This window comes from Zonotrichia albicollis, chromosome 15 (genome assembly GCF_047830755.1).
Source record: "Zonotrichia albicollis isolate bZonAlb1 chromosome 15, bZonAlb1.hap1, whole genome shotgun sequence".
NCBI classification, from domain to species: domain Eukaryota; kingdom Metazoa; phylum Chordata; class Aves; order Passeriformes; family Passerellidae; genus Zonotrichia; species Zonotrichia albicollis.
The window spans coordinates 11408185-11420098 of NC_133833.1; the positions used below are offsets into that span (position 1 = coordinate 11408185).

The 11914-nt window shown below is 41.4% G+C and overlaps 1 protein-coding gene across 3 annotated transcripts in view; it reads right to left on the bottom strand.

Moving 5' to 3' along the window:
- Nucleotides 1–2547, bottom strand: part of GABRB2 (gamma-aminobutyric acid type A receptor subunit beta2) — a 135930-nt gene extending 133383 nt beyond the window's left edge. The window contains exons 1-4 of one of the 3 annotated variants that reach the window (XM_074552344.1): nucleotides 2517–2547; nucleotides 1675–1792; nucleotides 668–900; nucleotides 450–541 (exon numbers count right to left, since the gene is read on the bottom strand). In XM_074552344.1, coding sequence (XP_074408445.1) covers nucleotides 450–541; nucleotides 668–744 — 169 coding nt within the window. In that variant the 5' untranslated portion in view covers nucleotides 745–900; nucleotides 1675–1792; nucleotides 2517–2547. Of the gene's footprint in view, nucleotides 1–449; nucleotides 542–667; nucleotides 901–1674; nucleotides 1793–1938; nucleotides 2089–2516 lie in introns of those variants that run through there. The other 2 variants (XM_074552343.1, XM_074552345.1) reach the window with 2 other exon arrangements.
- Nucleotides 2548–11914: the final 9367 nt, after the last annotated feature.

Below are 11914 nucleotides of genomic sequence, written 5' to 3' on the forward strand. Positions count from 1 at the left end.
GCCGAAATAAACAAACTAGTTGGAAGTGGGAGCGCGCAGGGGGTTAAATGACATTTTTGTATCAGTTAACGGCACGTCTTGTACTCGAAAATAGTAGCTGTGATCACAGGCACGTTAGGCTAAAAGGAGCAAACGTTGGGTGAACTTAAGGGAGATTTGCATCTCCATAAAACCAGTTAAGCAAGGGTTTAATTACAGGTTGGTAAAGTGTCATCACACACAATGAGGGACCGATTAGGAACATATAAGTGATTTAAGTGATCGCATTAAGAGCATCCTTTGCTAAGAAAATTGAGAAACAATGGGCTTAACTTTGGATCAGCTACAGGAAATGGCAATACACACACCCCCCAAAGCAACAGCACCCACAAGACGTTTAAAACCGCCCCCATACACAACGCACCCAGCCCGGATATGCAACCTCTCTTATGCAAAAGCAGTCAAATTACCTCCAAAATCTGGCCTCAAGCGAATATCATAGCCCTTCAGCAGTCTATCCACGGTCTCTTTCACCAGTGACATATTACTAGGGTCATTGACACTAAACAAAAAAGAAAGAATAATACTGTATTATTTCTGATTTCTCAGCCCCCAGCTGTACATTTCTCTCAGCAGCAGCATGCACTGCAATTCAAAGTAAAGGAAAAGAGATACCTTAATCACTTACCTCTGTGCACACACCGCAGCTATTATTAAAGGGAATGACCAAATCCCAAAGTAACCCTTTTTCCGGACTCTCAGCATCCCTTTAGCTTTTGATATGATTTAGGGTTTCAGTGAAGAGAAGAAGAGATCCAACTTATTCTGGCCAGTGCAGTAATTCTAATGTGAAGCGCATGCGCACGGCGTACCACAACATCAAAAGGAGCAGTGGTTGCTGCTGGAGATGGAGCAAATTTCCTTGAAAAAAAAAAAATTAAAGGGGAAGAAGGAAATGCATTATTTAAAAAAAGAGGAAAAAAAAGTAATCCACAGGAGGATCCAGTATATTTTGTTGTCCTTTTTGTTGTTATAGAATATAAATCACAGCAAGAAGAGAAGTTTTAGGAGTTGCAAGGTACGGCGGCTTTGCAACCTAGTTTAAGCGTTGGGGGGGCTGGACGGTCTCGGATTAGGCACAGGGAGAATAGTTAAAAAGGAGAATGCACTGCGTACGTATGGGGGCAGGTGGGGGGAGAGAGGGGGCAGCTTAACTTTTTAGTCCCTGGAAGGAAGCGCCTGAAGCGAGGAGAGGTGCGGGCAAAGGAGCCGGCGCTGGCAACGGGGGCGGGCGGTGGGGGAGGAGGGAGATGAGCGCCTACAATATTTCTCACGGAGGAGAAAAAAAAAATGATGACGAATAGTTTCTTGTAAGAGGGGATTAGGCTGTTTCTTTCCTTACTGTGATGCCAGGCGCTATTCCTGGAGCACAGGCGCTGGGAACCGAGGGGGTCGCCGGCTTCCGCTGGGCACCGGCTGGTGCCCGAGGGGCGGCACGGAGACCCCGCGACCCCGCTGCCCCCCGGCGCGTTTTCCCTACATCGCCCGATGGTTAACCCGGGGATGCGAGTTCTCCAGGTAGAACGGAACCTGGCCCCGGAGCTGGGGGAGGGGGGGCCAAGGGGAAGGAAAACACCACCCTGAAAGGCTTTCAGTGACCATCCAGACCCCTCGTAGGTGCATAAGCCCACTTACCTTAGCGGGTAAAACACCCAGGCTCTTCAAATGCAGCGTGTGATCCAATTAATGCCTCGGAAGAAAGCGGAGACGAGCAGAAAGCTGATCTGGGGATGCTGTGAGTGACATTTAAATCCTGAGCAGAAAACGAGACAGAAAGGAGAGAGAAGGGAAAAAACAAACCCATGAAAAACAACAAACATCGGAGTTAAATTATTCCTCTCAAATCTGCTTTGTGCCCGTCGCTCCTTTTACACCACCTCCTCCTCCTCACGCACATACCCGCTCGGCCCCGCGGATCTGTGCTGCTTCACCGAGCGGATCTGGGCGTGCACACGTCCTCGGTCGGCCCGGGCGGCGCGGGGAAGGGATTGGGAACACTTTGGGCGTCAATTAACAAAAGAAATATTTAACTCGCTGCGGGAGAGTGGAGGAGCGAAAAAAAAAAAAAAAAGGAAAAAAAAAAAAAGAGGAGGAAAAGGAAAAAAAAAAAAAAAAGAAAAAAACCGGCGCGTGGTGGGGGAGGGACAAGGGTGAAGGTGTTGCTCAGAGATCGAGGCGGGCTGGAGAGCCGCTCGCTCCCCGGCACGGCGCGGTGCCCGGGGCGGGCTGAGGCGCTCCGGAGACCCTGCCCTGCCCCGCCGCCCCCGGAGCGGCCACCGCCTCCTGCTCCCCGGGAATCCGCGATCCGCCCCGCACGGCCGGGCCGGCCCCAGCCCACATCCAGGCGCACCCTGGCCGGGGAGCAGCAGAGTCAGGAGGGGAGCGGGGCCGGGGGATGCTCGGGGAGGAGGCGGCGGCGGCTCCCCGGGAAGGGCTAGGGTGGGGGCGGACGGCGAGGCGGTGGGATGGAGCCTCACCTAGGGAAGCGGCGGGGTGGAGCGGGGGGAGCTGCCCCCGAGAGACGGCAGAGCTGCTAAAAAAAAATAAAAATAAACAGCCAAACCGTGAATCAGTCGGCAGCCCCGAAAAGCAGGCAGCCATTTAATAGAGAGCGACAGCCACCCCGGCCGGAGCGCCCGGCAGCGGGGAAGCCCCGCAGCATCCACCTGCCCTGCCGCTGGAGCGGGGCCAGGGCCGCCCCCGGCTCCCCCTCGGCCCGGCCCGGCCTGCCAGCGCACCCTGGCACCGCTCCGGGGCACCAACCGTGCCCCTGTCGCTCCCCGCCGCTGCCTCGCACCAACACGCTCTGCCTTGAGCCTCGAGTGAGTGGCTGCTCGGGTTTTCCTCCCAGAAACAAAATAGCCATCCTTTAGGGGGCTGGGGGCAATTCGTCGTGTCTTTTTCACTACATGTTCCCATTTGTAAGAATTGAAATTGCACAGAGTGAGGAAACACACTTTCCCTGCTGAAACAGAGGAATTGTTTTTTGATTGTGTGGGTGATAAATTTCTCATTTATGCATTCAATAGGAAAAAAACCCCAAACAACTAAGTTACAGAACGTTTAAGCGTTTTTAAAATCAAAACACCCACGGCCCCCACCCCATTTTGCAGCTTTTCGTTCCGTGGCTGGTTTCACAGAGCCACTCTCCCTGCTCACCAGCGGAGGTTTCTGTTCTCACACAGCCCGGCTGTTTCACTGCCAAACCTCTTCAAGTATAGCCCTGAAAGGAAGATGGTGGATATGCTGTGCAGTGAATCATTTCACTTTAGATGTATAATAGGCACTTGTTTTTGGTTTGTTTTTTTTTTTTTTTGCTTTCTGCAATCATATGATAAGACCGGGAGGTCTCAAGATAAAGCACTTTAATCCTGCACTGTGAAATTCACCTGCAAGTGCTAACTTGGGAGCACATCTGACACTCCTGAGCTGTTTCTGAGTGTCTGCTATTAATTACCATTATATCACAGAAATGTGTCGTTTGCCACACCTGAATATGACTAGGTATCCATATGAACCTGATGCTGAAGGTTGGTAATATTTGGTGCTGGAATGACAAGAATTTTTGATTTTCATGTTAAGAAGAATTCAAGCAATGCCAAAGTATCTCTGATCTGGTACATGCACTGATAGTCAGAGAACACTTGTTCCAGGCCCAGAGCACCCCTGTGCCATGTGCAGTGAAACCTACTCTCAGTCTGGCTATCCTAGCAAAAAGCAATTGAACATATCTCTAGCAAACTCAATATATGTGAATATCATGGTGCATTATGTGTGGAAAATTAATGTATATCCTTGGGTTTTGGAAATATAAAGGTTCCATTGAGCCATGTTTGGGTTGATCTGCACAGCTCACTATTTTTGCCAGCTGTAAATACACCACTATCTAAATGTGTCTGTAGCAGTAACATTGTCTTAGCAACCCTGCAGGCTCTGTGTGCCCAGACAAGCCTGTGGGGTAGGGGTTTCATCATTACTTATTGACAGTGTGCAAAGTCATACAACACTCTTCCTTCTACAAATGTGTTCATGCTTTGCTATACACTTTTGACAATACCACTTTTTCTCTGACTATGGGGTTGTGGTCTATCTCTGCCAGTTAAAATTTCTTATCACTTTCAAAATCTCCCATTTATTTTAAGTAACTTGTCAAATAAATTGTTTCCCTCTTGTTCTCACTTGTGTCTGTGTGTTTGATTGAAAAGTGAAGGAAATAACTGGTGTGAACACCAGTATTGGCAAAATGCAGAACTGTTCATGTGGCATGTTTAATGATTGCTAAGATTTTGGGTGTCTTACAATGGGAAAACAACCTGGTTCCCAGCTGGGTGCTTCTGGTTCTAAAAATATCTCAATTAGACTGGCTACAAGTACTGTAATCTCACAGAGAAGCCAGCAAAGATGGTCTTATTTTAAATGGCAACTGCAGAGTATTTTGATTTTTTGCTTTCAAGATAGAAAAAAAAATACCCCTCAAAACCGAAATACTCTGAAATAATGGCGCACAGGTCCTTGCTGAGCAGCGTGTGGTGCTATGCAAGAAATGGGCAATAAAGTAACATCATATGTATTCATCTTGTCAACCCTTGGCTACAGCATTATTTTCCTGTCACCACAAGTAATATCCCGGTCCATGTACTAACAACTCTAAAAGGTTTTCAGATGGGTTGCTATAAATGTGTTCGTTATGCAAAATGAACTCCCAGATGGAGTAAGAGTTTCATGATAGGTTCTCAAGAGATTCAGTCATTCAAGTCAATAGAGACAGAAGAGATCCTGATTGATGTACCCCAAGAACAGTAGTCCTGTATCACAAATGGTGTGATTAACAAGTGCAAAATCCCACTTAAAAAAAATTATTTTCATTGCACCTCAACAGGCTTTTGTGTTCTGTCAAAGTCCTGAATTTTCTAGCATTTGGATAAGATGCAGCAGTATCAGAAATATGCAGGTGAAAGTTGTTTCCATGTATCAGATAACATTTAATTATCTAATTAACAGAAGAATGTTAATAATAAACTATTTTGATGATTTCAATTTCCAAATCCTATAAAGATATAAATTCATGTGAAAGACAACACAATATTGTCAGCCATTGTAGATATTTCCTGAACAACATCTCAATACACTTTATCTAGGTGTCTTTACTTTCACTGTAGGTCTCCACATCTAGTGTGCCACCATACACCATCCCATTAGCAATCAGCATGTCAGCATAAAGATACCTGTTACATCACAAACACAGAAAACAATATTCATGCAAGTGTCTGGATTCTGCTTTTCATGGGCAATGGAATTCACTTTTTCATAGCCCCAATTTTCTGGGATTCACATCAGCTTCAACTACTAAAAGAATCTGAAAGAATCCAAACTATGACTGTCACTTAACTGTGAGAGAAGAACAAATTGGAGGTGCAAATAATAATCTCTTCTTGGTTTGCATGATTCTGGAGGACTTTAGATTTTGGAGCTCATATTTTTTCATTCTGTAATTCACTACATGCATCTCCACAGGGTTAAAGATACTATAGGTAAGACCTTGCTGCAGTTCTTGACCCAGGCAGTATTTTATGAGTCAAGGATCTGTTATATCTTTAAACAAAAATCTTTTGTGTAGCTTGAGGATCAGCAGAACTTAAGTATATATTGAAGAAAGTCTTTTAATGTGAAATTGAATTACAGATTAAAAAACAAAAAGGCAAGCAAAAGGTTGTACAAAACATCCCCAAGTGCTTTGATTGCAGACAGTTGGAAGCATCTCAGTGGGGACTGGAAAAATACAAAGTATCAGGCACTGAGAATTACTATGGATTGAGAACTGAAGTCCTCTTATCAAATCATGAAATCAGCACTAAAAGCTGCCCTATTTCGTTCAAGGTGGTGGAATAAATTAGTTTAACAGCTATATAGACAGCAATTTTTTAATTCCTTGATTTTAGCTACATTGGCACTTAGCTAAGAAATATCTGCAGCATCCATATCCTTTGATAGGAAGGCAGGGCAAGGCAGAATGAGTGATTGCATAGGGTAAGGATAGTAAAATGCTTAAAAGACAGCAAAAAATGTGCACCAAGATTATGTCACTCTGTGTCTAAATCTCCTTCATGATGTTTGTGTAAGATTCAGCTGAAAGCAGATTGCAGAAACAAGTTGTGTTTCATGGAATCAATACTTGTTTTACCTGGGATCTGCCTCTGTTTCCAGATGCTAAAAGGTAGAAATTTCACTGAGAAATGTTTCTGTTCAGCAGCAATCCCCAAGTCTGAATAAACCAGTTTTGTTGAGAGTGTTTTAAAAGAGCTGATTATCCTCTGCAGAAAGAGAATTGTTGCCTAAAGGGAAAGCATGGAGATGGGCTGGGGGCCAGTGAAGATGGCAAGGCACCTGTGTTGCTACTCAGGCCTAGAGGATATTATAATAATCCTGGGAAAATTCAGAATGCCAGGACAGGAAAAAAAAACCCACTCAAACCAATCACAAAACTTACTGTGGAATAATCCCTTTCAAGAACCTATACAGAGCAAAAACCCCTAGGAATACTGTCAGTATTTACCACTTTGCATTCAAGGATCTCTTTAAAATATTTCAGTGTTACTGTGGAGAGTTCCCTTTCATTCTCTCCTCCCATCCCATTTTGTGCTCAGACAAGGTAGTTTACAAACAGCTGTGATCTGGAATAGATCTCATCCATGCCAGTTTGTACAATATTACCGTGCCAGGTTCACAGGTGAGGTAGAGGAAGTTCACACTGGCTCAGCACCCAAGACAATCCCTACTGAAACTAATGGCAAAACCCACATTCAGGTCAGGAACAGCAACATCAAGGCCATCGTACAAAGCATTGTGTTAAAAAACTCTAAGACACCCAACAGACATAATTATTCAATCTTTTTACCAACCTGGTCTCTACCAGATTTACAGGGAAATTAAAAATATTTTCTAATTTTTATCTAATGAATTACTAGATGGAAATGAAAACATCCTCAGGTTGTTATATCTTTTGAGGCTACAGCTTTCAAACTAGAGGGTGTCTTGGATCCTCTAAGGTCCTCAGTCTTTCAAACTAGATGTCTTATTGGAGAGGTCAAAGGCACAGGTATGCTGAGTCCTCCAGCAGTGACTGGGGGCTCACAGAGGGTGTGAAGCCTTGATGAATTTGTTTTGTGTGACCTCCCCTCTGATGCCTAGGGACACTTTGTATTGATTCCACACAAGCCAACCATAAGGTCACTTCAACAGCTCCTATTGATTGCTTTGCCAGACGTGGGCAGTTCAGGGAAACCTTAAACAGGGTGACAAAATTGTCTTCAGAGCCACTTGGAAAAGCTGTGAATGAACCAGCCAGAACAAGAATCTGTCACTGGAAGCAGCTCTGGGTAGTCATACTAATCAAGGTATTAACTTTGTAAATTTATTCTCATATGTGGCAAAAGCAGCTGAGTAATACCCATACTTGATGTTGTTACACAGCAAATTCAAAGCACTGCTTTGCATTTTATCTCTCACCATGGCAACTTTGGACATTTCTTGCCAGTGTAAATCAGGAGCAACTCTACAGGTTTTATACCATTACAAAAAAAACCCCCAAATCCACACACCCATACCCACCAAAAACAATCTAAAAATAGACTTAAGGGAAATACCTTCTCTGCAGAGTAACATAATTATGCCTCTTTATTTATATATTTCCCCTAATTTTGGTGACATGCATCTGTTTAGCTCACTATGAACAACTGAGTATGCTTTATGCAGATTTCACAACAAATCTCCATAATCCTAACTCTATACATGAATTACTTACATATTCATTCTGTCTCAGAGTTCAAGCTCAAAAACAGCTGGACTATTCTTTCAACTACCTTTTCATTTCTCCAGTTATACTTTATAAATACAGATAATTTGCATCACCATAGGGCATCAAGAACCACTTGAACATATTAAGAACTTATGAGTTAAACACTTTCTTGTCTAGTTTCCTAAATTTTAAGTCCAGTTGAATTTTTTTCTGTTTTGAGCTTGACCATCTTCTTCCCAGTATAAGGATTTATAAGGTTTCCCTATTATAAGGTCAGAGATCCACTGTCACAACTGTTGGGGCTATGGATCAGAGTTCTCTTTTCTGGTGCTGATGGATGTTGTTGTCATTCATTTGCAATTTTTTGGAAACTGGTTTTCACAGAGATTAGAGCAACCTCTAACCAAGTTTGTTAGGACAACTATCATACCAAATATATCACAGCATAAATTGGAAAGACAATTTTGAAAGTAACAGACAATTGCATCTTGAAAGAGCTAGGTCTGAAGCACAGAAGAGAAAAGGCTATTCTTGACTTCGCCTTAAGTAACTTTCTGAAATAATTCCTGTAAGTAAGAATGATTGACCTGCTACAGAAAAAATGTAATTAAATTTGACATGTTTTGTGAGACCAAACTAAGTGGTACTTTGCAACACTGGAATTCAGGAGCCAAAATTATTTTTAAATGAGAAGGCTATAGCAGTTGAAAAGACAATGAAGTAAAAAGAACAGAAAACAAAAATCCATAGGAAGCAGTCTGGACACCATACTGTTAGACAGTCAGGGGAAAGCTCTGAAAACTGGTATACTAAATCAACAAAAATGCAATGAACAGAGTAGGTTTAAATATGAAGTTGGCCTTGAAGCCACTTTTTATCAATGGAACTCAGATTATGGCAGCGAGTAAGATTCCTAACAACGGCTGCCTAGGAGGCTATAATTCCAATCTGATTGCCAAAAATAAGAACTAAATACAGTAAAACCCAAATTTTGGAAGCTTAGCAGAATGCATGTGGGATGTCAGTACCCCCAGAGATCTTTCAGAGAGACAGTCATTTTACTTTGCTCTTTAAAGTGAGAATGAGAAACCCATATACAGCACTGAAGCAGAAAGCAGCTTTTGAGGCATTCCCAAGGATACAGATATCAAAAAGTCTGCAAGCAGTGGGTATAATGAGAAGACTGAAGCAGTGCATTGCCTCTGCATTTCGTACCTTTCAAAACACACATCTCCACTACTGCATCCTTGGAGGGCTTCTTGTGGAATTATATTTAGCCTGGGTATCAGGAGCTCAGCTCTAGCAGCATGGGGCTCAGCATGCACTAATTAGTCAGGCTCCTCAGAAAGCTCTCGCAGGCCGTGCTCAGCCCTGCTGGCACTGAAACACACACCAGCCCAGCAGCTCCCTGCTCTTCTGGAACTGCACTAGGGAAAGCCCTGCAAAAAATGCATTTTGCTCGTGTGTGCTTGAAAACAAGGCACCAGGCAGCTGGGCATGAACATATACATTTATTCCATGTTACATCATATCTTAATTACACCTTCTCTATTTATGTATATAGAGAGGCCATACACCTATATCGTGTCTTCTGGCCTTTTCTTTTCTTTTCTTCAGCTGGAAGTTGTATGTTATGCACAGAACAACTGCATAATGAATAACAAAAGCATGTTATTTAATTCTCATGGGGGAGACCAGCAATTACTGTATACTGACTGTTCAAGGGTGTTATTTTTGTAAACAAGAAAGAAACTAAATGAGCATAGAATTCATCATTAGGAAATCATCTCTTATTCAATTAATACACATTCAAGAGAGCCCCATATGCATGTGCTCTAGTCAGTGAAGTACTGCAGGAAAATAGGAAGAGATCTCCCAGGGTGCAGCACACCCTGCTTTCTCTACCATATGCCTTCTAAATATGTTCCTCTGTGTCACTACACTCACAAGGCAACTTGCTGATTCTTGGCAGATTGATTCTGATACATTAAAAACATACAATTCCTAAAGAATAGGTTTTTCCCTTAGCAAAAAAAAACAAAACAAAAACAAACAAACAACAACAACAACAAAAAAATCACTGAAAAAACCAAGCAAGAAAACCTGCCAAATGACCAAACCAACAAAGAGAAACACCCTTATGAAAGTGATCAGTGAATTCTGGCAACAGGTAAATACTTCCAAAAGCTGGAATAATCTACTCTTTCCAAATTATGGCCTCTACAAGATCCTGAAAAACAGAGCTTGAAAAACTTTAGAGACTCCATGGTACATGAAACATATCAGGAATATTTATTGATTGAGTTATTATAATAAAAAAGTTATTATAAAGAAAGCATGACATATACAGGGGAAGACAGACTTTCAGATTAGCCTAAATGTGGATAAAAGAAGTTAGTGAATTTTCAATAAGAAAATGCTAGAGGAAGGCTAAGGAGTTCAAATAATAAGCTGCTGGTAAAACAGATTTTAAATAATATGTGAAAATTTACATTTATGGTCTTAAATTCAGCACTCTTCCATAAAGTTGTACAACAAATTGAATAGGAAACTTTGTTCTTAAAAAGAGACTTTTAAAGGTATTCCAAATAGTCATAGAATAAGGAACCACTAATTAGGAGAAGATGGGAATATAAAGGATAATGTTATATTAAATTCAAGCTATATTAAATTCAAGTTATATTAATACATTTTAAGGTGTGTGTGTGCCTATGTGTTATAAAAGAAGAATAAAGATGAACAATGAGGAATTAAGGCTGGAAGAAAATAAAAGTGGTAATAAAATAGCATCTACAGGTGGTAAGTGAGATTAGAAATGCAAGAGTTGAAACATTAGCAATCACTTTTAGAAACTCTTGGAGAATTGAAGAGGTCGCAGTTGATTAGAAACCAGTGATTTGTTTCAGTACTTTGAACAGGTTTCTTAAAATTATTTAAAATAGCTGCACATCTGCAAGTTCTACATTTCCCTACTGTGGGCTCTAAAACACAAAATTCAGCTTGTGTGTTGTCTGTTTGATTCCTGAAGTTAAAATGAGCAGGAATGCTTCTCCCAACGAGTCAGGAGCCTGAATTTCTAACCCCACAGCCTGTGGTTTCCCTGAGAACTGGCAGGATTTGTGGATACTAAAATGTTCTAGTGCTTAGCATCCCTTTGTCCAGCCATGAACCCCAGAATATTTCATCATGTTTTATCTGAACTTTTGCAGTCACTGATGTCCTAATTACAAACTGTGCTGGAAAGCAGTTTTAAAACCAGTTCTATAAAGTAGCAAATTCCATTGAGTCCAATGGGCAGAAACAATATTTAAAGTTTGTGTAAATTTAGTTATTCAAGAAACAGACTTGGAAATACAGACAGTCATAAGACCACACATTATGTGATATAATACATTTTTTTTCAATATCAAACAAATAATTCTCAATACAGAACCTTTTTACAAATAGCTGTTTCAAAATATGAGCAGAAAAAAGTCCATCAGCAAATAAGATAAATCAGGGCTGTAGTGAGTATTCACTGGGTAGATATGATTTATTTCCACTGTGCTCCAGAGAATCCATCAAAATCTATCACATACAATGTAGAAAAGATGGGATCTATGTTAAGAAGATTTTAGTGTTTAGAAGGCTCAATATAAATCTTTGTTCAAAATAAAGCAAAAGCTAAACAATGTATATTATGGTAAAGAGAGTCTAAGGAGGATTCTGGTTGCAACTTGACAGTGACTCCTGCCATAATTTCATGACTCTTAGAAATTAATCATGTCCATTTTGAGAAATTCAACCATGTCATAAAAATCTCAGAGGAACAGAGCTGTCTTATTTTATATTCATAACAAATCACATAATGTGCAACACATTTTATTTATCTTGACTTAAATTCTAAACAAACAAGGCCTTAGTTCTAAAATAACACATAATAACAAACTGTTCAGTGACCACTGATAGCATCAGCAATATAGGGCATTGCTGGAGAGTTACTTTTATTTTCCATGTTTGAAGAATAGCTTTCTGTTCTTTAGAAAAAAACACAATTGGACATTTGAATCTGAGGCTTCTATTGTGCATCTATAAATAAAT